Raw genomic sequence first — 23,448 nt, 5'->3', positions numbered from 1 at the left:
CTCCACTTACAGAAATGGATAGATCATCTAGACACACGGTCAATAAAGAAACAAGGGCCCTGAATGATGCAGTGGATCAGATGGACTTGACAGATATATTTAGAACTCTGCATCCCAAAGCAACAGAATACACTTTCTTCTCGAGTGCACATGGAACATTCTCCAAGATAGATCATATACTGGGTCACAAAACAGCCCTTCATAAGTTCACAAGAATTGAAATTATACCATGCATACTTTCAGACCACAATGCTATGAAGCTTGAAATCAACCACAGGAAAAAGTCTGGAAAACCTCCAAAAGCATGGAGGTTAAAGAAAACCCTACTAAAGAATGAGTGGGTCAACCAGGCAATTAGAGAAGAAATTTAAAAATATATGGAAACAAACGAAAATGAAAATACAACAATCCAAATGCTTTGGGATGCAGCGAAGGCAGTCCTGAGAGGAAAATACATTGCAATCCAGGCCTATCTCAAGAAACAAGAAAAATCCCAAATACAAAATCTAACAGCACACCTAAAGGAAATACAAGCAGAACAGCAAACGCAGCCTAAACCCAGCAGAAGAAGAGAAATATAATAAAGATCAGAGCAGAAATAAACAATATAGAATCTAAAAAAACTGTAGAGCAGATCCACGAAACCAAGAGTTGGTTTTTTGAAAAAATAAACAAAATTGACAAACCTCTAGCCAGGCTTCTCAAAAAGAAAAGTGAGATGACCCAAATAGATAAAATCATGAATGAAAATGGGATTATTACAACCAATCCCTCAGAGATACAAACAATTATCAGGGAATACTATGAAAAATTATATGCCAACAAATTGGACAACCTGGAAGAAATGGACAAATTCCTAAACACCCACAGTCTTCCAAAACTCAATCAGGAGGAAATAGAAAGCTTGAACAGACTCATAACCAGCGAAGAAATTGAATCAGTCATCAAAAATCTCCCAACAAATAAGAGTCCAGGACCAGATGGCTTCCCAGGGGAGTTCTACCAGACGTGTAAAGCAGAGATAATACCTATCCTTCTCAAGCTATTCCAAGAAATAAAAAGGGAAGGAAAACTTCCAGACTCATTCTATGAAGCCAGTATTACTTTGATTCCTAAACCAGACAGAGACCCACTAAAACAAGAGAACTACAGGCCAATATCCCTGATGAGGATGGATGCAAAAATTCTCAATAAGATACTAGCAAATCAAATTCAACAGCATATAAAAAGAATTATTCACCATGATCAAGTGGGATTCATTCCTGGGATGCAGGGCTGGTTCAACATTCGCAAATCAATCAACGTGATACATCACATTAATAAAAGAAAAGATAAGAACCATATGATCCTGTCAATCGATGCAGAAAAGGCCTTTGACAAAATCCAGCACCCTTTCTTAATAAAAACCCTTGAGAAAGTCGGGATAGAAGGAACATACTTAAACATCATAAAAGCCATTTATGAAAAGCCCACAGCTAACATCATCCTTAATGGGAAAAACTGAGAGCTTTTTCCCTGAGATCAGGAACACGACAGGGATGCCCACTCTCACCGCTGTTGTTTAATATAGTGTTGGAAGTTCTAGCATCGCAATAAGACAACAAAAGGAAATGAAAGGCATCAAAATTGGCAAAGATGAAGTCAAGCTTTCGCTTTTTGCAGATGACATGATATTATACATGGAAAATCCGATAGACTCCACCAAAAGTCTGCTAGAACTGATACATGAATTTAGCAAAGTTGCAGGATACAGAATCAATGCACAGAAATCAGTTGCATTCTTATACACTAATAATGAAGCAACAGAAAGACAAATAAAGAAGCTGATCCCATTCACAATTGCACCAAGAAGCATAAAATACCTAGGAATAAATCTAAACAAAGATGTAAAAGATCTGTATGCTGAAAACTATAGAAAGCTTATGAAGGAAATTGAAGAAGATACAAAGAAATGGAAAAGCATTCCCTGCTCATGGATTGGAAGAATAAATATTGTCAAAATGTCAATACTACCCAAAGCTATCTACACATTCAATGCAATCCCAATCAAAATTGCACCAGCATTCTTCTCGAAACTAGAACAAGCCATCCTAAAATTCATATGGAACCACAAAAGGCCCCGAATAGCCAAAGTCATTTTGAAGAAGAAGACCAAAGCAGGAGGCATCACAATCCCAGACTTTAGCCTCTACTACAAAGCTGTCATCATCAAGACAGCATGGTATTGGCACAAAAACAGACACATAGACCAATGGAATAGAATAGAAACCCCAGAACTAGACCCACAAACGTATGGCCAACTCATCTTTGACAAAGCAGGAAAGAACATCCAGTGGAAAAAAGACCGTCTCTTTAACAAATGGTGCTGGGAGAACAGGACAGCAACATGCAGAAGGTTGAAACTAGACCACTTTCTCACACCATTCACAAAAATAAACTGAAAATGGAGAAAGGACCTGAATGTGAGACAGGAAACCATCAAAACCCTAGAGGAGAAAGCAGGAAAACACCTCTCTGACCTCAGCCGTAGCAATCTCTTACTCGACACATCCCCAAAGGCAAGGGAATTAAAAGCAAAAATGAATTACTGGGACCTTATGAAGATAAAAAGCTTCTGCACAGCAAAGGAAACCACCAACAAAACTAAAAGGCAACCAACGGAATGGGAAAAGATATTTGCAAATGACATATCAGACAAAGGGCTAGTATCCAAAATCTATAAAGAGCTCACCAAACTCCACACCTGAAAAGCAAATAACCCAGTGAAGAAATGGGCAGAAAACATGAATAGACACTTCTCTAAAGAAGACATCCGGATGGCCAACAGGCACATGAAAAGATGTTCAACGTCGCTCCTTATCAGGGAAATACAAATCAAAACCACACTCAGATATCACCTCACGCCAGTCAGAGTGGCCAAAATGAACAAATCAGGAGACTGTAGATGCTGGAGAGGATGTGGAGAAACGGGAACCCTCTTGCACTGTTGGTGGGAATGCAAATTGGTGCAGCCACTCTGGAAAGCAGTGTGGAGGTTCCTCAGAAAATTAAAAATAGACCTACCCTATGACCCAGCAATAGCACTGCTAGGAATTTACCCAAGGGATACAGGAGTACTGATGCATAAGGGCACTTGTACCCCAATGTTTATAGCAGCACTCTCAACAATAGCCAAATTATGGAAAGAGCCTAAATGTCCATGAACTGATGAATATATAAAGAAATTGTGGTTTATATACACAATGGAATACTACATGGCAATGAGAAAGAATGAAATATGGCCTTTTGTAGCAACGTGGATGGAACTGGAGAGTGTGATGCTAAGTGAAATAAGCCATACAGAGAAAGACAGATACCATATGGTTTCACTCTTATGTGGATCCTGAGAAACTTAACAGAAACCCATGGGGGAGGGGAAGGAAAAAAAAAAAAGAGGTTAGAGTGGGAGAGAGCCAAAGCATAGGAGACTGTTAAAAACTGAGAACAAACTGAGGGTTGATGGGGGGTGGGAGGGAGGGGAGGGTGGGTGATGGGTATTGAGGAGGGCACCTTTTGGGATGAGCACTGGGTGTTGTATGGAAACAAATTTGACAATAAATTTCATATATTGAAAAAAAAAGAAAAAAAACATAAAAGAAAAAAGAAACAAGGATAGCATGACAAAGACATTCACTGTGCAAAATCCTCACAATAAGAAAAGTTCACCTTTCCTTTCACAATGACCAATTTGGTTTAAGTACTATCTAATATAAGACTTTGGGAAGATTTCTAGTCTTCACTGTAACAAAACTTAATCTGTCATGGATCATACTCATACAATCTTACTTTTAATATAGATTTAATAAGACCATTCTTCTTCCATGATATAAGTGCTCTAAAGTCTAATTCAATGAAAATCTCTAATATTTGTATTTTATTCAGCTGTTTTGGCATCCTACACATATAAGCTGAATTTGGAAATGTGAACTGTTCTTTAAAAGAAATAAAACAGAATGAGAAGAAAAGATATTGATCATAGTATCTTCAAATAAAGATAAAAGAGTAGAAAAGTTCTCTAAGCTTCCAACCGGGCCTTGCAACATGTTGGCTGGACTAGCATAACTAGTGGAATAAGCTTCAAATCCACTTTTAACTTAATTAAAGAATAATGTAACATGACTTCTATTAATTTATATGTTCCAAACTTGAGTGCTATAGATCTCAGGGCCAGGGTGTGTCAAGTTCTTTACTCAACTGTGTAGAATGAGGAATATACAATGAAAGCAACAATCCAAATAAGATTCACACAACTAGCCAAACGACAGAGATTTCAAGAGTGGAGGTGGATGTATTCTACCTATCCTCACTCCATACACATGCATTAGTGGAACAGGAAGGTATGTAGTACTTTCATATTTGAGTGGTATATTTTTTAGATGCTCAACCTGAAGATCCAGAAAAATTCTAGGTAATCACATATTCTAAGTCAATGATCTTATGAAGATAGAGAAAGCTTTCATGAAGAGGGGCATAATAATACCAAAGAGCTCAGGAATGAGTGACCTTTTGGGACAGCACAGATCCTGACTACAACTCCTATGTAAATGTCTCCAGCAATACTTACAATACTGCTAAACTATGCCATCATATCTATATTTTTTTCTAAATTAGATCATAATTTGTTCTTTAATATAAAGAAACAAAAAGCAAATCAGATCTGGAAATGGATACCATGAGCCAGCATAAACAAATCATGACATTCTCTGTTTAATTAGTATGTAGTGGACGCTAAGGAAATGTACAAAATCAAACACCTCCATCCCGGTGAGGGCTGCTTCACAAAGTAGTCACCTTGGGGGTTACCGACTGATTTTGAGGAGACTTCCATTTTAAAAAGCACATTCTTCTTTGGAGATTGCCTTCGGGGCCCTTTACAAAACACACATACACACACACTATTTCATTACCTCATATCACAATTTGTTTTTATAGATTTAAAACTGAAACCAATCAACATGACAATAAAACAAGTGCACATTTTGACAAAATTGAGAGAACATCTTCTCTGATGAGTTATATGCTCCTGAAAACAAATAATGAACCCCTAAACAATAAACCAGAATGATCCTTCCCCAAAACTGGAAAAACTTACTGGTAAATGGCCAAGGAGACAAGTGATGCTTCCACCGACATAAATTATCACTCCATCTAGGCTCAGTATTATCATAAAGCCATCTAATGACTAATGAAGAGAGAATAATAATGTAATTAAATAGTGGAACAATAATAAAATGATAGCTTTATTTCTAAATGCATAAATAATTATAATAGCACACTGAAAATGTATTGTGGGCCTTAAATATCAATAAAGCAGGCACAGACTTAATTAAAATTCCATTATTCTGCCTCCTACACAGAATCTACTTAACCTTAAGCATGAGATGTTTATCAAATGATGTGTCACTTAGACAAACAAATTTTAATGTATACTCAATTAACACAAAGCTCTCCAACACAAGCTAGGAAGATTCATTTCCATGTATAGGTTGTTTCACATTTATTCAAAATTAATTTCAAAAATGCTAAGAATATTTTGCAGGGCATTTTTATTTGTGGTTAGTCACCTACTTATACATATGGAGATTACCATCACTTTCCTGCTATATAATGGATTTGATATCCAGACAAGTGCCTCCTGGTCGAGAACCCCTAAAATTATGAATAAAGTATATAAAAACGTATATTTCAAAACAAAACCAAGCTTATTGTAAAGTAAAGGAAACAATCTGGTATCAGAAATTACTATAACATGAGAATTAACAGGTAAGGGGATATTGGAGCTTGAATTTGCCTTGTAAATATCTGCATAACACTGATGGCATAGAGATTGGGAGAGAGAAAGCAAAACCAGGCATACACAAGGTGGGAAGTGAAATCAGAGACTTCTGCATAAAACCAGGCTTCCCAAAGGGTAACACTCTCAGCAGACAAAATAGATCTTATCCAGCAAAGGGAGAGAGTGGATGCACATGTCTGCCTCAGGCTCAGCTCTGGCTAGAGAAGGAAAAGAAAACTAGTCTCATCTGAGAATCACTAAACAGAAGCTCTCACTCACACAGATTTGGAGCTGGAATTCACAAACTACCTGTGTAACTTTCCAGACCCCAGGCCCATTATTTAGTTTAAAGTGGTCTTGGGGCACCTGGGTGGCCAACTCTGGAGCATCTGACTCTTTTTTTTTTTTTCAACGTTTATTTATTTTTGGGACAGAGAGAGACAGAGCATGAACGGGGGAGGGGCAGAGAGAGAGGGAGACACAGAATCGGAAACAGGCTCCAGGCTCTGAGCCATCAGCCCAGAGCCCGACGTGGGGCTCGAACTCACGGACTGTGAGATCGTGACCTGAGCTGAAGTCGGACGCTTAACCGACTGCGCCGCCCAGGCGCCCCTGGAGCATCTGAGTCTTAATCTCAGTTCAGGTCGTGATTTTGCAGACTGTGAGATTGGGCCCACCCCTGCATCAGGCTCTGCGCTGACAGCGTAGAGCCTGCTTGGGATTCTCTCTCTCCCTCTCTCTGCCCCTCCCCCGCTCATGTTTGCTCATGCTCTCTCTTTCTCTCAAAAATAAATAAAACAAACTTTAAAAAATTGTTTAAATAAATAAAGTGTTTCTCACTCTAGACATCTAGTAAAAAGAAACTGAAATCATTTCTAGAGAAATCATTTTAAAAACAGGGCTTGAGGCACCTGGGTGGCTCAGTCAGTTAGGTGGCTGACTCTTAATTTCAGCTCAGGTCATGATATCAAGGTTCCTGAATTCATGAGTTCATGAGCTTGAGCCCCACATCAGGCTCCACACTGACTGTGTAGAACCTGCTTGTGATTTTCTCTCTCTCCCTCTCTCTCTCCCCCTCCCCCACTCATTTGAGTGGGTTCTCTCTCTCTCTCAAAAATAAATAAATAAACTTTAAGCAATTTACAACCAGGGCTCAAAGAATTCATGTGGATAAAGTTCCAAATGACATGGGCTCATAATAAGATATTGAAAACACAAGAAGAAATAAAACATGAACAATGGGCAGAATAAATAACAAAATGCAGAATCAAAATAAAAAACAGCAGATACCAAAATTACTGAAGATAGAATATAAAAGAAGTTTGCTTAAATTGCTTAAATAAATAATAAAGGGTAAATATGATGAAAGAACAAGAGACTCAAAACTGACCAGGCAGACATAAAAAGTAAACAAATGTCTAGAAATTATATTATTATCAAAAATAAAAATACAATGTACAGTTAAATAGTATGCTAGAACATAGCTGGAAAGAAAACAGAGCTAAAGAAATGACTCAGACTGCAACACAGAAAGACATGGGGATGGAAAATATGGGAAACTGAATGACACAGAGAAGGGAGTGAGGAAGTGTGCTAGATATTTTACAGTATGTCCACTTTATTCTCACAACTCAGTGAAGGCAATTTTTCAATACCCATTATATAGAGGAAGAAATCAAGGATCAGAGATAATAACTTTCTCAAGGACACACAGCAAATAAATGACAAAGGCATAATTCATACCCTTATCTGTCTGACTCAAAAGACCATGGTCTGGGACACCTGGATGGCTAGGTCAGTTTAGCGGCAGACTCTTGATTTAGGTTCAGATTGTGATTTTGTGGTTCATGGGACCCTGCATCAGGATCTGCACTGACAGCCAGAGCCTGCTTGGGATTCTCTCTCTCCCTCTCTCTGCCCCTCCCCAGCTCATATTCACTCTTTTTCTCTTTCAAAATAAATAAATAAATAAACATTAAAAAAAAGAAAAGAAAAAGTCCATGGTAATTCAGGTTTTAGTTGTGGCCTTTGAATTTAGTAAAACTAACCAGTTTCCTTGGAGATAGAAACCATAAACACCTCATGTCCTTGATAGAAAAAAAATAAGACTTGAAGGCCTGTTTTATAGAGGCTAACAATCTATGTTGAAGGGTCTACCAGATATTACTTAATTTGCCACTAACCCATGCAAAGACTTGTTTGTGTTTGTTGTCACTCAAGATGAGTGGTTCTCAAAACTCAGTTAGCAAAGAAGCATCTGTAGAGCCTGTTAGAAATGCAGGCTCCTGGCTCTACCAGGATTGAGACTCTGATTCAGACAGTTCAAGGTGGGTCGCAAGAATCTGTGTTTTCACCAAGCTTCCTAGGTAATTCTGATATGTATGGTCTCCAAGCCACACTGTGAAAAACACTATTTTTTATCTTCTATTGCATGTATTCTACATATAAAATAATCCAAGAAAGAATGCCCTCTTACTTGTAGTGTCTTACACTTGAAGTCTTCATAGCTCTGAAATGATGGAATCCAATTAGATATGTCTCTGGAGGTTTCCGGATTGACTTTGCCTTTTTAGGAAAACAAAGAAGGATAGAAAACTGTCACATTAAAATGATTAGATATGGGTATTAGATTTTTCAAAGTTATAATTAATTTTATAGAAAAGACTCTCATGAGAAAATGCTGAGTGCTAATGAAGGAGCTGATGTAGACTAACTAATTGCTTATAAATGATCAGAAACAGAGAAGTGTTTGGAATTGAAAAAGGCCTTGAAGATCATCCAACTCAATTTCCACTTGTACACACTTCTCCAAAGATTTTATGATTTTCAACCTCCAGTTCTTTCCTTTTGTTGACTTCTTCAAGTCTTCTGCATTCTACCAAAACCTGGTAATTTTAATATGAAAGATAAGGTACAGGCTGTGTCAAGGGCTCTAGGTAGATCCAAGCACCTAACTAGAAAATCTTTAAGCCCTATCTCATATCTCTTCGAAGCTGTTAACAATGTTCTATCTCCCATCTATCCTTCTTCACTCTTCAAGGTTCTCTGGTTTTCCCAGTGAGCCCTATTTCTTCTGCTGCTGTGCTCACTCAGAGCTTTTGCCATCAACAGCTGCTCCCTTCACCCCCGCAATCCTATCTACTCTACTAACTTCACTAACTCAGGGATTTCCCTAACACAAATCTCCAATCTCCAGTTATTTTAATGCATGTCAATTAACTGTTAGTTTCTTCTCCTCACAAATAACTTAGAGACCCATGGAATACAACTTTTACCCTTATTAAAAATGTTAAATCTCCTGAGAAGGATAATTCTGATAGCAGAGTTTGTTTTCTTAGAGAGTATGAGTCTCAGATCCTTTCCTATCAGTAGATGTAGGTAAGAAGCAGACCAAGCATGAGCAGAGAAGTTCCAGAACCCTCACTAAAGAAGAAATGAAGAGGGTGTGTAACTGCATGGGAAATGACAGAATATAAAAATAAACCATGCCAATTGCACAAATGCCTCAAGATCAGTGTTTCCGACCACTGTCCCAGCCTGGAAATTCAATTCTGGTCAGAGCTCCTCAAGCTCAGGAAACAACCCATGACACTCTCCAACAGCTGATTTCTGAAGTCATTTCCCCACTGTCTTTCAGCTTTGCCTAGTGACTTTCATCTCCTATACTCCCTCCAAAGAAATAAATGAGATTGAAAAGAGTCTACATATTTCCAAGAAAATAAAACCAATTTATTTTATCAATCAACCATAAAAGGCTTATCTACATTACTATTGTCCATAAATTTATTCTTGTTTTGCTTGCAGGACAGGCACTGTATCCAATTCTTCACGAACACCCCAGTGTCCAGTATTTAATTAATAATATGGAACTTGGTAATTCTTGTTAAATTAAACCTCATTCATTCACTCATTCATTTAACTGATATTTACTGAGCTCCAACTATGTATCCTACTTTGTTCTAGAGGCTCAGGATATAGTATGAACAAGACAAGTGAGGTAACTATCCTTTTGTATCTTATAGACTGGTGGAGGGGTAGACAGATAATGAACACATGGACAATGGAACCAATAATTTCATATACCTTTAAGTACAATAATTTAGACTGGGTGATCAAGGAAAGCTTGACTGAAGGTACCATCTGAGCCAAGCTCTGAGTGACAGGAAGACAGCCACAGCAAAACCTGGGAGCAAAGCATCCTGAGCAGAGGAAGCAGTAAGTTAAGTGAAGCATGAAAGAATTTGTCCTATTTAAATTACAGACAGGAGGTGAAAGTGGCTACAGTAGGGTGACCAAAGGATAGAGTAGTAGGAAATGAAGTCTGAAAGGCAGGGCCAAATCATGTAGGGTATATGTTAAGGAGTTAGCATTACTCTGAATGGAATATGAAATACTTTCAAGCAGGAGGGTGACATACGTTTTTAAAAGACTACTATGGCTGTTTGTGCAAAATAGATCAAATTGGGGAACAAGAGTGGAAGCAGAGTCTAGTCAGAAAGCTTCTGCAAAAGTAACAGATGATGGTGGCCTGGATTAAGTTGGTATACCAAGGCTATGGAAATGGGGAGAAGTGAATAAATTTGAGATATATTTTAGAGGCAAAACCAAAAGGACTTGCTGATGGATTGGGTGAGGAGGTGGAAGAAATAGAGGACACAAGAATGATTTATAGATTTTTAGCTTGAGCCACTGGAAGAATGACTGGTGGTACCAGTTACTGGAATAAGGAGAACCGGGAGGGGGTAGGTGGGTGTGAGAGGCAATGAAGTGGAGAAGGACCACAAGTTCCTTTATGACCATAATAACCTTTCTATTAGATATCCAAGTGAAGAAATCACATGGGAAACTCTTGCTGATTTAATAACGTGTATGATTCTTGAGTATGGAGTTCAGGTAGGTCAGGGCTAGAGATAGACTTATAAAGCAGAGGTCACTGACATCCAGGTAGCACTTCCAGTTAGGATACTGGATGAGATTACCCAGGAAATGAGTGTAGACATAGAAGAAAAAAGGTCCAAGGACTGAGTTCTAGGACACACCAGTGTTCAGAAGTTGAAAGGGGAAGTAGAAAAGTAGAAAGAAAAAACGGGAAGGAGCAGCAGATGAGCTAAGAGAGAAACGAAGTGAGTGTGTTATCCTGGAAGCCAAGAAAAAAGTACTTCAAGAAGAAAGGAGTGGACGCCTGTCCAATGTTTTTCAAAGGCCACAGAAGATGAGGAGAGTTAAGGGCCAAACAATCAGCAATGTGCAGGTCACTGTTATCCCTGACAAAAGTAGCTGTAGTGGAGTTGTGAGAGCTGCAGCCTCAGTGAGTGGATTGAGGAAAAGAATGAAGGATGAAGATGCAGGGAAAAGGTCTTACAGTCATTTCAAAAAGTTGTACTGTGAAGAGGACACAGAAACAGAGTAACAGAAGTATCATGGGGTCAAGAAAATATTTTTTTAAGGTAAGATATTTTTATAGTATGATTATATGCATATGGGTATAACCTGTTCAGATGTTTTGAATTAAGCCTGCTTAGGTATCATAGGTACTATTTTATACCATCAGGGCCATGTTCCCCTTAGCCACATTTACAATATGCTTCAATTGCCTAAGATACATAAATCTGCATTATTATTGCCTGGTATACTTCTATTAATTCTCATTTCTTTATTCTACTTTTCCACGAACCTTAATAACATTTTAAGCATTGGCTATTAATAAACTTATGAATGAAGAGAAACTAAGTATCTGTGTATTAGAAGATGCTTCAGGGGGGTGCCTGGGTGGCTCAGTCAGTTAAGCATCCAACTCTTGATTTTGGCTCAGATCATGATCTCACGGTTCGTGAGTTCAAGCCCCAAGTTGGACTCCTCTGCCTGGTTGGGATTCTCTCTCTCCCTTTCTCTCTCTGGCCCTCCCCCACTCACGCCCTCTCTCAAAATAAGTAAACTTTTTTTAAAAAAGAAGGTGTTTCTGGAGATCCTCTATTCATTAATCTCTCCCAAAGATGTTTGAAGTAAAGGAAGAGATCCAGCTGTCCCACCCACAACTAGTTTTCAATATGGCTAATCAAAAAGCTATACGAATGGGTTAGGGTGCTCAGACCAAACCTTCCTTCTTCTGTGAAAGGTCAGTAGTGTGCTGTGATGTTTTATATCTGTCTCCTTTTACAGGATATCCATGAGCTTGAATTATGGCATGCAGTTCTCTGAAAAAGGAACTGTACCGGTCCTTCTTTTTATTTTCAGATACATTAGATACGTCCCTAAGTGACAAAAAACAATCAAGGTTGTTAATGGTAAGGGTAGGTCTAAGAATTCAGATGGTGGAACAATGGATGGAGGAGAAATAAGAAGAGAGAAAGGGAGTTGTTAATGTCAACATCTGAGCAAAACTCCAGTCCATTGATCACTCATATGACAACAATAACTGCCAATATTAAAATGAGGAAATGAGGGGCGCCTGGGTGGCTCAGTCAGTTAAGTGTCTGACTTTGGCTCAGGTCATGATCTCACAGTTTGTGGGTTCAAGCCCCCTGTTGGGCTCTGTGCTGACAGATCAGAGCCTGGAACCTGTTTCAGATTCTATGCCTCCCTCTCTCTCTGTCCCTCCCCTGTTCACGCTCTGTTTCTGACTCAAGAATAAATAAACATTAAAAAATATTTTTTAAATAAAAAATAAAATAAATTAAAAAAAATAAAATGAGGAAATGAAATCCAATTTCATTTAGACTGTGAGGCCCATGAGAGTAGGGACCAGATCTGTCTCAGTGTCTTCCATAGCAAAGCCCAGCACAGTGTCTGGCACGGTGACCTATGAATTATATAAAATAAATTCAATCCAAATTAACTTGAATTTAAATGGTGGACCTTTGTTCTACCATATATTCTTACCTGCTTTTACAAGAGTACTTCTCATTAAAGAAAAATCTCTCTAAATGATCTGTAATTACTCAAGAGGCTCTTGCAAAGCCATTGCTCCTTCTCAGAGAGAAGGCTGAGCAATAAAATGCTAATTGAGATTGTTTTTTACCTTTGAAAAACAGATCATACTGAAAAATTTGGACAAAAACTTTTTGATCAGTGCACTGGAATTTATTTTAGATGCTTGAATTGGAAAAATAAGGTAATTTATCTTTCCAAACATGTATGAATTTAAGCTCTAGGCAAGCCATGGACCCAAAACAGGCTTCTAAACCTATCAAGGAGTGTAAATCATTTATGTAGTATCAGCTCTGGGCAACCACTGTGTAAGGTGGAGGACACAGTTTGAAGAGGGAGGTTTTCAAGGAATATTTGCTTTACCTATGCATTACATAGGTAATCCACTTAGTATTATAACAGAGTTGGGGCTATGGGTTATGGAAAACCCACTGGAGATACCAAATTTCCCTGAGTCAGGCTTCCCCCGAGGAAGTAGGATTTTGCTAGATGTGAAATAGGAACAGAAGACAGGGGAGAGGGCTTTGACAGAAATATCAGTCAGTTATGAATTCATACCTCTTCTCTTTTTCTCTCTCAGTCTCATCCATTATTCAGTGATGTAACAAAGAATTCTGAAATCAAAGTGGAACAACATTTTACTAAGAAATCAGTCTATGATGAATCACAATAAAGCAATAAGACTAATCAAAATTCTCTATTGCATAGCACCTTTCCCTTAAGGAATGCCTATTTCTTTTAAAGATAGAATTTCATTAAGTACCAATAACCCTCTCATATGTTATGTATATGTTGAAGATTTGCTTTATTGTCTGATCCCCAATGAATGTTTGTCACAATAACATTACAAATGAATATATTTGAAAAAGTTACAAAAACATTCTGTGAAGTTACACAACTTAATCCAAAAGTAAGTATCTGCAAGCTTAATTCCATACCCTTAAAATTCTTTTAACTTCTATTAACCTGAAGAACACTTAATGAAACAAAGATTGATGTGGGTTAGGTTTCATATCTATATACAATACCATGCCACAATAGACAAAATCTGCATTTATTGCTGCCATCACAGAAACCCTGGGCATATAAAAATGGCACTGAAATCACCAAAGTCCTCTGCTTTGAATTGTATAATTAGACTCACATATCACCTCAAGGTCAAAATCTCAGAGTAGAAGTCAATGACCTTCAAATACATGTCTGTTAAGTAAGAAGTAGCAGCTAAAATATAACATCCTTTAAAACCTCTCAAAAAAGTAAGGAAAGCTTAGGGGTAACACAGTGAGAAGACGCTGAAAACCAAAGCTGGTTAGTATACCAACCTGTGCTATTGTGAGGACAGGGAAGCATAGCCATGCAACAAAAGACCTCGAGTATTAAGGCCCTGCTAGGTAAAGGAGAATTCAAGCAGATCATTGAAACTAAAACCTACCAACTTCTCCCTACACATAGGCATGACTCTCAGAGACTACAGTTTAATTTAAAAAGCTCTCTCGGCAGCAAAGGAAGAAAAGAAGGAAGTTTGGCTATCTCAGCATGTTCTCTTGGGTAGGAAAAAAAGGGTGCCATTAGACTTAATAGGGTTCCAGGAGAATGGAAAAGCAAACCCATTTTGGACAGATACTCTCTAAAGCCAAGTTCTACCAAATCTCCACAGATAAGGCACCACTGAAGATGAGCTCACTATCCAGAATGGGAAGATGTATAAGGAAACAATCCACCATTTACCAGAATTAGGACCCACACCCAAGCAGTATGAGACCTCCAAGAACTTCAAATCATTAAAAGATCTGAAAACCATTATAAAAAATAATTGTGTTTAGAAATATGAAAAACAAAATAGATGGAAGTGAAAATATGAGAAAAGCCAGGTAGACATGAAAAAGAACAAAAGTGAGATTCAATAAATAAAAACATATTCAATGGAATTCACTTCAAAAGGATTAATCATGTATTATGAAAAACCGGATGAGAAAATTAGTAAACAGAATACAGATATGAAGAAATTTATCATATTGCCTTTACAGAAAGACAGTAAAGTGGGAAATATGAAACAAGAGGTTATGAAACATGCAAGAGAGAATGGGAAGGCCTAATATAGATCTCAGTTCCAGATGAAGAGAATAGCAAGAATGAGAGAAAGTCAGTAAAGAGATAATAGCTAAATTTTTTCCAAAATGGAAAATGTCATCCAATCTAGATAAATTAAAATAAAACCACATCTAGAAACATCATAGTGAAATTTCAGAACATGAAAGATAGCTAGGTCATTCTAGGCCATAAAATAGATCAACAAACACCAAAGAACCATATGCTCCCCACCCAATGCCATTTAATTAGAAATCAAGAACAAAAAGATAACATAAACCCTGTAGATCTGTATATTTAAAACAATAGCAACAACAAAAACAAAATTTCCTAAATAGCTCTGGAAATCAGAAAATATTTAGAACTTAAGTATTATAAAATACTACATATTAAAAACTGTAAAATGCAGGTAAAGCAACATCAAAGAATTTATACCCTTAAATGTTCATGAGAAAAAAATGAAAATAAATGAGCTAAGTAGTCAACAAAGCAAATTGTAAAAAAAGAGTAAAGCCAAATAAAGGGAATATAAGGAAATAATAAAGGTAAGATGAGAAAACAACATGATAAAAGGATATACTAGAATAGGTAAAAAGAAAATCTGTTTCTTAAAAAAAAAAGACAATAAAATAAAACATTGTTATACCAGATCGATCAAGAAATAAAAGAGAAGACACATTCTGGAATGAAAAGTGCATATGTATGAACTTGAGATGATAAAAAGCAGTATGATCAATTCTATGTCCATAAATTTGAAAACAGATATGAAATGGAGTATTTTCTAGAAAAAATGTATTTTCACCTATTAAACCTATTTAATAATACAAAGAAAATGTGAAGAAATCATATAAATGTAAATAAATTAATGTAATAATTAAAAATCTATTCACAGAAAAACAATCTAACCTAATATAAACAAACAGTCCCAGTGGTTTCACAAACTGACACTTATAAACACTTAAATAATGGGTATCTCATATTTCATGCAAATTATTCCAGAAAACAGACAGAAAAGTCACTCATCCAACTCATTTTATAATCCTAGTACTTCTTTATACCAAGCCAGAAAAAGGCAGCATCAAAAGGGGATATTTTATAAGCTAATTTTATTTATGATAAAGAAGAAAAATACTACTTAAAATTATCAAACCCAAACAAAGAGAGTATTTTAAAATTTGGGCTAATTCTAGAAATACTAAGATAATTTCACATTAGGAAAATATAATTCAACATACCAGACAAAAAGAAAAAATGAATAAGATCATCTTGGTCGATGCAGAAAACTCATTTGATATCATTCTATATATATATATATATATATATATATATATATATATATATATATATATAATTTTTAAAAGCATTTGTTAAAAGTTTATTTATTTTGAGAGAGCTAGAGAGAGCACAAGTGGGAAAGAGGCAGAAAGAGGGAGAAACAGAATCCCAAGCAGGATCTGTGCTGTGCTGTTAGCACAGAGCCCAATGTGGGGCCTGAACCCACAAACCCATGAGATCATGACCGGAGCTGAGATCAAGAGTCAGACGTAAATATTTTTAACATACTAGGTATAGACAGAAGCTTCCTTAACCTGATAAAGGGAAAAAACCAAAAACATACAAAGATCATACTTAAAGGTGGAGCATTAAAAAAATTTTTTAGATTCAGGAAAAAAATAAATGCGGCTACTAAGACACTTAACATATAGTGCTAAAGGTACTAACCAATGCATTAAGGTAAGAAAAAGAAATAAAATGAGTAACTCTTGGAAAGGAAAAATAAAAGTCCTCATTCATGAACACTATGATTATCTACATAGAAAATTTAAGAGATTCTGCAATTTATGAAAATAATAAAATAGTTCAGAAAGATTGCTGTATACCAGATTAATATGTAAAAGTTAATTTTGTTCCTATATAGCAGCAACCACATTTAGAAAATATTTTTTTACGATACAATAGAAACAAAAATTTATAGGGGCTACTGCTTATGGCCATGGAATAACTGATATGGGAACAGCCCATGAACAACCAAGAAACTGGACAAATTAGAGGAAATACCTATTTGGAAACACTGGACAGCAGGCAGCACATGCCTATGATCCCTGAGGTAAGAGCAAAAATGAGATGAACCCTACAATAATCCCAAGTTTCTACCTAAAGATACTTCCAGATTGTTCTGGAAGCACAATCCCAAGGAGAGTACAGTAATCTTACCAAAGCCAAGATGGTGGAATTTGTAAAGCAGAATACTAGAAAGAGAAAAGTTATGGTGAAACAAACAAATTCCAGAAATCTGAATATAGATTCTCTTGAATCTTTGGCTGAATACTTAACCTGTGCCTGTGCAAGGTAACACTCTAAAAGACCAGTCAAGGAACAACTACCAGGGAAAGAACAAATCCGGTGAATTCAAAACTAAACAATCACAGCTTACACATGGCTGGAAGACTCTGGAGTTTTATCCAGCAGAGTGGAGAAAAAAGACTGAGAAAATGCACAGAAACTCACTGTGGGATAATATCAGAAAATCTAAAATATATGTAACTGAATTCCCAGAAGGGGGAGGCAAAAAAATTTGAATGGCCATTTTTTTCCATACTGGATGAAAATATAAACTCATTTATTCAAGAAGTTCAATGAATCCAAGAATATAAACACAATAGAAAACTCACCAAGGCATATCATAAACAAACTGCTGAAAAACAATTATAAAGAGAAAATCTTAAAAGCAAACAGAAATAAAAAAACACATTTAATATAAGAGAAAAAAGAATGACCTCTGCCTGACTTCTTACCAAACAACTCAAGCAAGAAAATGAAACATCTTTAAAGTGCTCGGGGGAGTTGGAATCAAACTAGAATTTTATATCCAACAAAGATACACCCTTCAAATAAACTGAGGGTAAAATAAAGACATCTTTAGATTAACAAAATCTGAAAGAAGTCAAGGCCAACATACTAGCACTACCAGATATGTTAAAGGAAGTACTTCAGGTAAAAGGAAAAGGATACCAGATGGAAACTCAGATTTACATAAATACATGAAAAGCACTGGCAGTAATATATATGTAGATAAATACAAAAGAACTTTTTTCATCTCTATTGCCAAGATAATTCAAATAAAATTCAATTTTATAATATAAGTAGAAGTCAAACCTATGAGAATAGCAACGCAAAAGACAGGAGATTAGAGAATAACAATGTATTATTGTCAGGTTCTTACATGATATGTGAAGTGGCACAGTATGAGTTCACAGCATACAGTAAGAAATCAAAGATGTATACTACAAACTGCCTAGAGCAACAAATAAAATGCACATGTGATACAAATTATAAATCAAGAGAGAAAATGGAATACTAATTCAATACTCATTTAATCAAAAAAAAAAGCAGAAAAAGAAGACAAAGAGAACAAAGATCAAATGGGAAAAACAGAAAACATATAGCAAGAAGGTAGACTTAAACTTAACCATAAAAATAATTATATTAATTTTACACAAATATAAAGTCTGGGACTGCTAAAGTTGGATAGAAAAGTAAGGCCAAACTACCCTTGAACAATATGGGGGGTTAGGGCACTGACCCCCCCCCACACACACACACAGTTGAAAATGCACATTTAACTTCTGACTCCCCTAAAACTTAACTACTGTTGACTGGAAGCCTTACTGATAGCATACAGAATTGATTAACACATATTTTGGATGTTATATGTATTACATATTACATTCTTATAATAAAGTAAGCTAGAGAAAAGAAAATGTTTTTAAAAAATCATAAGGAAGAGAACATACATTTATAGTCCTGTACTGTATTTTTTTTAAAAAAATCCACATAAGTGGACTGATGCAGTTCAAACCAGTATTGTTCAAGGGTCAACTATTCTAGTGTCTACAAGATACCTTAATTATAAAGACACAGCTAGGTTACAAGTAAAAGAATAGAAAGACACAGCTAGGTTACAAGTAAAAGAATAGAAGCATATACTATGTAATCCCAATGACAAAAAGCTTGAATGGCTAATTAATATCAGACAAGACTTTAGGTAAGGAATAGTACTAAGGAAAAAGAGGGACATTTCACAATGATAAAGGAGTCAAACAAGGAAACATTAAGAATCCTAAATAGATATGCACCTAATTACAAAGCTTCAAAATAGAGTAAGAACTGAAAATAAGAAATAAATCCACAATTATAGTTGGTGAGTTCAATACTTCTCTACCAGTAATCAATAGAGCAAGTAAACAGAAAATAAGTAAGGGTATCAAAGACTTACCATAGTGCCAACAAACTTGGCTCCATATGTTTACAGAACATGACGCCTAGCAACTATAGAATATACATTTCTATGTATAACGCTTATAAAGATCCAAAATATGCTGGGTCATAAAACCAGTTTAAGAAAGTTTAAAGCATTAAAACCATACAGATTATGTTCTCTTATCAAAATAGAATTAAATTAGAAATCAAGGGGCACCTGGGTGGCTCAGTCAATTAAGCTTCTGACTCTTGGTTTTAGCTCAGGTGATGATCTCACGGTTTGTGAGTTCGAGTCTTGCATCAGGCTCGGACAGTGCACAGCCTGCTAGGGATTCTCTGTCTCTCTCTCTCTCTCTCTCTCTCTCTGCCCCTCCCCAGCTTGCTCTCTCTCAAAAAATAAAGAAACATTAATAAATAAATAAATAAATAAATAAATAAATAAATAAATTATAAATCAATAATAAATTAAAAAATCTCAGGAAAACCCCTGAACACTTGGAAGTTAAATAACATACTTCTTTTTTTTTAATTTTTTTAATGTTTATTTATTTTTGAGACAGAGAGAGAGAGACAGAGCATGAATGGTGGAGGGTCAGAGAGAGGAAGACACAGAATCTGAAGCAGGCTCCAGGCTCCAAGCTGTCAGCACAGAGCCCGACGCGGAGCTCGAACTCACAGACTGTGAGATCATGACCTGAGCCGAAGTTGGATGCTTAACCGACTGAGCAACCCAGGCGCCCCTAAATAACATACTTGTAAATAATTTGTGGGTCACAGAAGAAACCTTTGAAAAAGATCTAAACAAAGGAAATTAGACATTTCTATAACTGAATGATTATGAAAATTGTGTTTTAATTCCCCAAACTTCAATAATCGGATTGTAATTTATTAAAATTGCATTATACATACTTATGGTATTATGTATTTCCAAGAAAAGTTATATCTCCTTAATTACACAAATCATTTTTCATGTTTTTAAATAAATTTATAGGTTTGCTCATATAGAAATCATAAAACTTGTGGTTGCCAGAGGAGAGGGGGTGGGGGCTGGGTAAAATAGGTGAAGGGGATGAAGAGGTACAAATTTCCAGTTATAAAATGAATAAATCATGGAGATGAAAACTACAGCATATGTAATATAGTCAATAATATTGTAATATCCTTGTATGGTGACAGATGGGGACTATACTTACTGTGGTGAGAATTTCATAATGTATATAAATGTCAAATCACTATGTTGTGCACTTGACGAATATAACATTGTATATCAACTATACTTCAATAATAAAAATATTTTTAAAAACTATTACCCTGCTTAAAAAAAAGAAAAGAGGAGCGCCTGGGTGGCTCAGTTGGTTGAGCGTCCGACTTCGGCTCAGGTAATGATCTCACAGTTCGTGAGTTCAAGCTCCGTGTTGGGCTCTGTGCTGACAGCTCAGGGCCTGGAGCCTGCTTCAGATTCTGTGTCTCCCTCTCTCTCTGCTCCTCCCCTGCTCACACTCTGTCCCTCTCTCAAAAATAAAAATAAAGATTAAAAAAATTAAAAAAAAGAAAAGAAACTATGCAGTGCTCAGTAGTTAATTTAACAAAAAGGTACTAAAACACTATACAGAAAATGTCTTTGTTAAAGCAGACAAAAGAAGACCTAAATAAATGGAAAGATATGCCATATCCCTGGACAGGAAGTCCCAATATCATAAAAATATCAGATCTCCTCAACTAATCTACAAATTAATGTAATTCTGATCAAAGTTCAGTAGATTTTTTGCTTAAGTTTGCTTTTCTATATAACTTGACAAGTTTATTACAAAATTCCTCTGGGAAGCAATGAATCAGAAAGACCCACAATAATCTTGAAGAACAACAACAGTGTAAAAGGATGTGTCCTACTAGACACTGAGGCTTACTATAAAGCTATAGTATTTCAGTAAATGAATAGTGGTGCAAAACACAGGTATGGAATAATGAGACAAAAGACACCCATTAAGGAACAGCTCTATGCATAAATTAAAATCTGGTTTATGACAAAAGAAGCATTATAATTTTGAAATTTCTACCATGGAGTGGTTGTATGTGTGTGTGTGTACATGCACATACACATACTTTTTCTTTTAGTTCACAAGAAAACACACTGAATCGATGGATAATGGGAATATACCATGAACTAATTTCTGTAATTAATCATTTGCTCTCTGTAGTTGAGAATCATTTATGCAGATACTTCCTAGTGTGAAAATTGTGATGACACAGGTTATCAGTGTTCAGTTGGGATAAGATCCACAGTTGAAGGAATCTCTACTTTATCTCTCAGTCTTTAAACTGCCAGAGCCAAGTAAGTTACCAGACTCTTCCATGGCAATATCAGTCTTCTCTGGAGACAAGGGACTTGCTGATCACATCTGGGCTCCTGCTGCTAATATTCTTGAAACATTTTGCAGGGGCCATATTTGGGGCCTGTGTGACACGCATAACATGCGCCATCAGCTCCCAGTAGAAACAGATCAGGACTAAATGCCACTAAAGGTTTAATCTTATTAGAATCAAAGCGAACACATCCTGAGACCAACTCGAGGACTCAAGCTAGGCTCATAGTGATTACACTATGCAGCTGTGGAAGGGAGAAAATAAGGCTGAGTAGCAAGGTCATGACTTTCTTTGGATGCAAACCAGAATAAAGACTATAGCAATGTAATTCAAGGGATTTACTTACATATCTTAGGGCTGATGATGACCTTTCCAATAAATCTCCACAATTTCAGATAAATACTTGGACTCATCCACCTTTGCTTGTTGTGCTTGAGGATTTATAAAGCTGAATTTTAATGAAGCTCCATATGAAATGTCTACACTTGTTGCATTGGCCCACCACTAGGAGTCCAGCTTTCTTTATCCTTTCTCCTAAAATTACATTTCTTATTTCATGGAAAGTATCAGCATTTGCAACATTCCCTGGTGGATTTTTTATGTGTTTTTAATCAGTGCAGAGGCCACTGAAAAGCATTTTGTAACGAATCTGTATTATGAAAAAATACTTGTTATTGGTGAAAAAGAAGGTCATAAAATAGTATATGTTATATTATCCCAACCATGTAAAATATGATACATACACGAACAAATAAAATGTGGTGTAGAAAACAGGACTCAGAAAAGAAAACATTCAGAAGTGTCTCTGAGTGATGGAATGATGTGTGATTAAAACTATTTTTATTTAAATTAATTTATTTTATTTTTTCCAGCTTTTTGCATTTCTTAAGTTTGCTATATGTGTAACATTCAAAATTAAGAAACACCTCTCAAAAATAATATAGAGCCAGTGCTGAACAGTGAAGAGTGTGGGCTTTGAATCAACTGGACTTGGGTTCAAATCCCAACTCTATCCCTTTATAGTTGTGTGGCATCGGTGAGTTCTTTAACCCTTATGTCTATCAATCATCTCAACTGTAAAGTCTGAATTATCATACCTACATGCCAAGGTTTCTGTGATAATTAAGCTAATGGACATAAAAGTGGCTAGCACTGTGTCTAGCACATAATAGCCACCCAATAAATTTTAGTTTTAATTAGAGATGTTAGTATTACTAGCAGTATACAATCTAAAGGACTGTGAGGGAGATGCAGTCTTCTCAGGGAGTGAATCAAGGGCAAACAACTGGCCATGCAGAGGTTTCTTGATGCCACTTGAGACAAGAGAGAACCCTGAGGAGGTCAATCACCATGCAGTGGGCCAGATGGATAAATCTAACATGTCGTGAGTAAGTGGTATTTCAGCCCAGTGACGGAGTCAGGCTATGATGCCACTTAATGTGTATCCTCATCATGAACAACATGTGGTGGCAGAGCATGACTCTATAGTGGTACTAAGCTGCACGGAAGCAAGATTTTCTCCAAAGCAACAAACAGCCCACACGTAGGAATGGAGGAGGGAAATGGTCAGATTGATCTCTGCTTAGAGTTTTCCTGAGCACCAAGGAAGAAAAGAGGCACTTATATTGGCCAGAGAAAGTGCTTGAAATGTTGGGCCCTAATGTAAAGATTGAGTAAGAAGTTGCAGGCAGAAATAGGGGAGGTTCAACAAGAAAAAGTACAGCAGTCAAGGGACTGGAATAAATCTGAAAAGGGCAAAGAGCAGGGCTACTAAAAGTGCCACAGAAAGAGCAATAGACAAATAGAGGTTCCAGCATAAATGGGGAGAATTCAGTTGAAAATGCCAGCAGTAGTTTCTGGTGATAACAAATGCAATCATGAAAAATATTCTCTTTCATAAAGAGAGAGGTCTAGCAAGAAACAGAGCACATCTTCACCCTGCCACATCTGAAGAGGTTGAGGTTAACTAGTTAGTGCTCCGTTGTAACCAAGGA

At 36.5% G+C, this 23,448-nt stretch overlaps 1 protein-coding gene across 7 annotated transcripts in view; it reads right to left on the bottom strand.

Annotated features, from left to right (window-relative positions):
* PASD1 (PAS domain containing repressor 1) overlaps positions 1-23,448 on the bottom strand; it is a 201,666-nt gene that overhangs the window by 59,176 nt on the left and 119,042 nt on the right. For all 7 annotated transcript variants that reach the window (XM_053201824.1, XM_015086633.3, XM_053201825.1 and 4 more), the window contains 4 exons: positions 13,301-13,356; positions 11,912-12,066; positions 8,292-8,380; positions 5,132-5,221 (listed from right to left, as the gene is read on the bottom strand). In XM_053201824.1, the coding sequence (XP_053057799.1) occupies positions 5,132-5,221; positions 8,292-8,380; positions 11,912-12,066; positions 13,301-13,332 (366 nt within the window). In that variant the 5' untranslated portion in view covers positions 13,333-13,356. The remainder of the gene's footprint in view (positions 1-5,131; positions 5,222-8,291; positions 8,381-11,911; positions 12,067-13,300; positions 13,357-23,448) is intronic.

Source organism: Acinonyx jubatus, chromosome X (genome assembly GCF_027475565.1).
Source record: "Acinonyx jubatus isolate Ajub_Pintada_27869175 chromosome X, VMU_Ajub_asm_v1.0, whole genome shotgun sequence".
In the NCBI taxonomy this organism is placed as follows: Eukaryota; Metazoa; Chordata; class Mammalia; order Carnivora; family Felidae; genus Acinonyx; species Acinonyx jubatus.
Note: the sequence above shows the minus strand (reverse complement) of the source record. Positions and strands in the feature narration are given on the sequence as shown.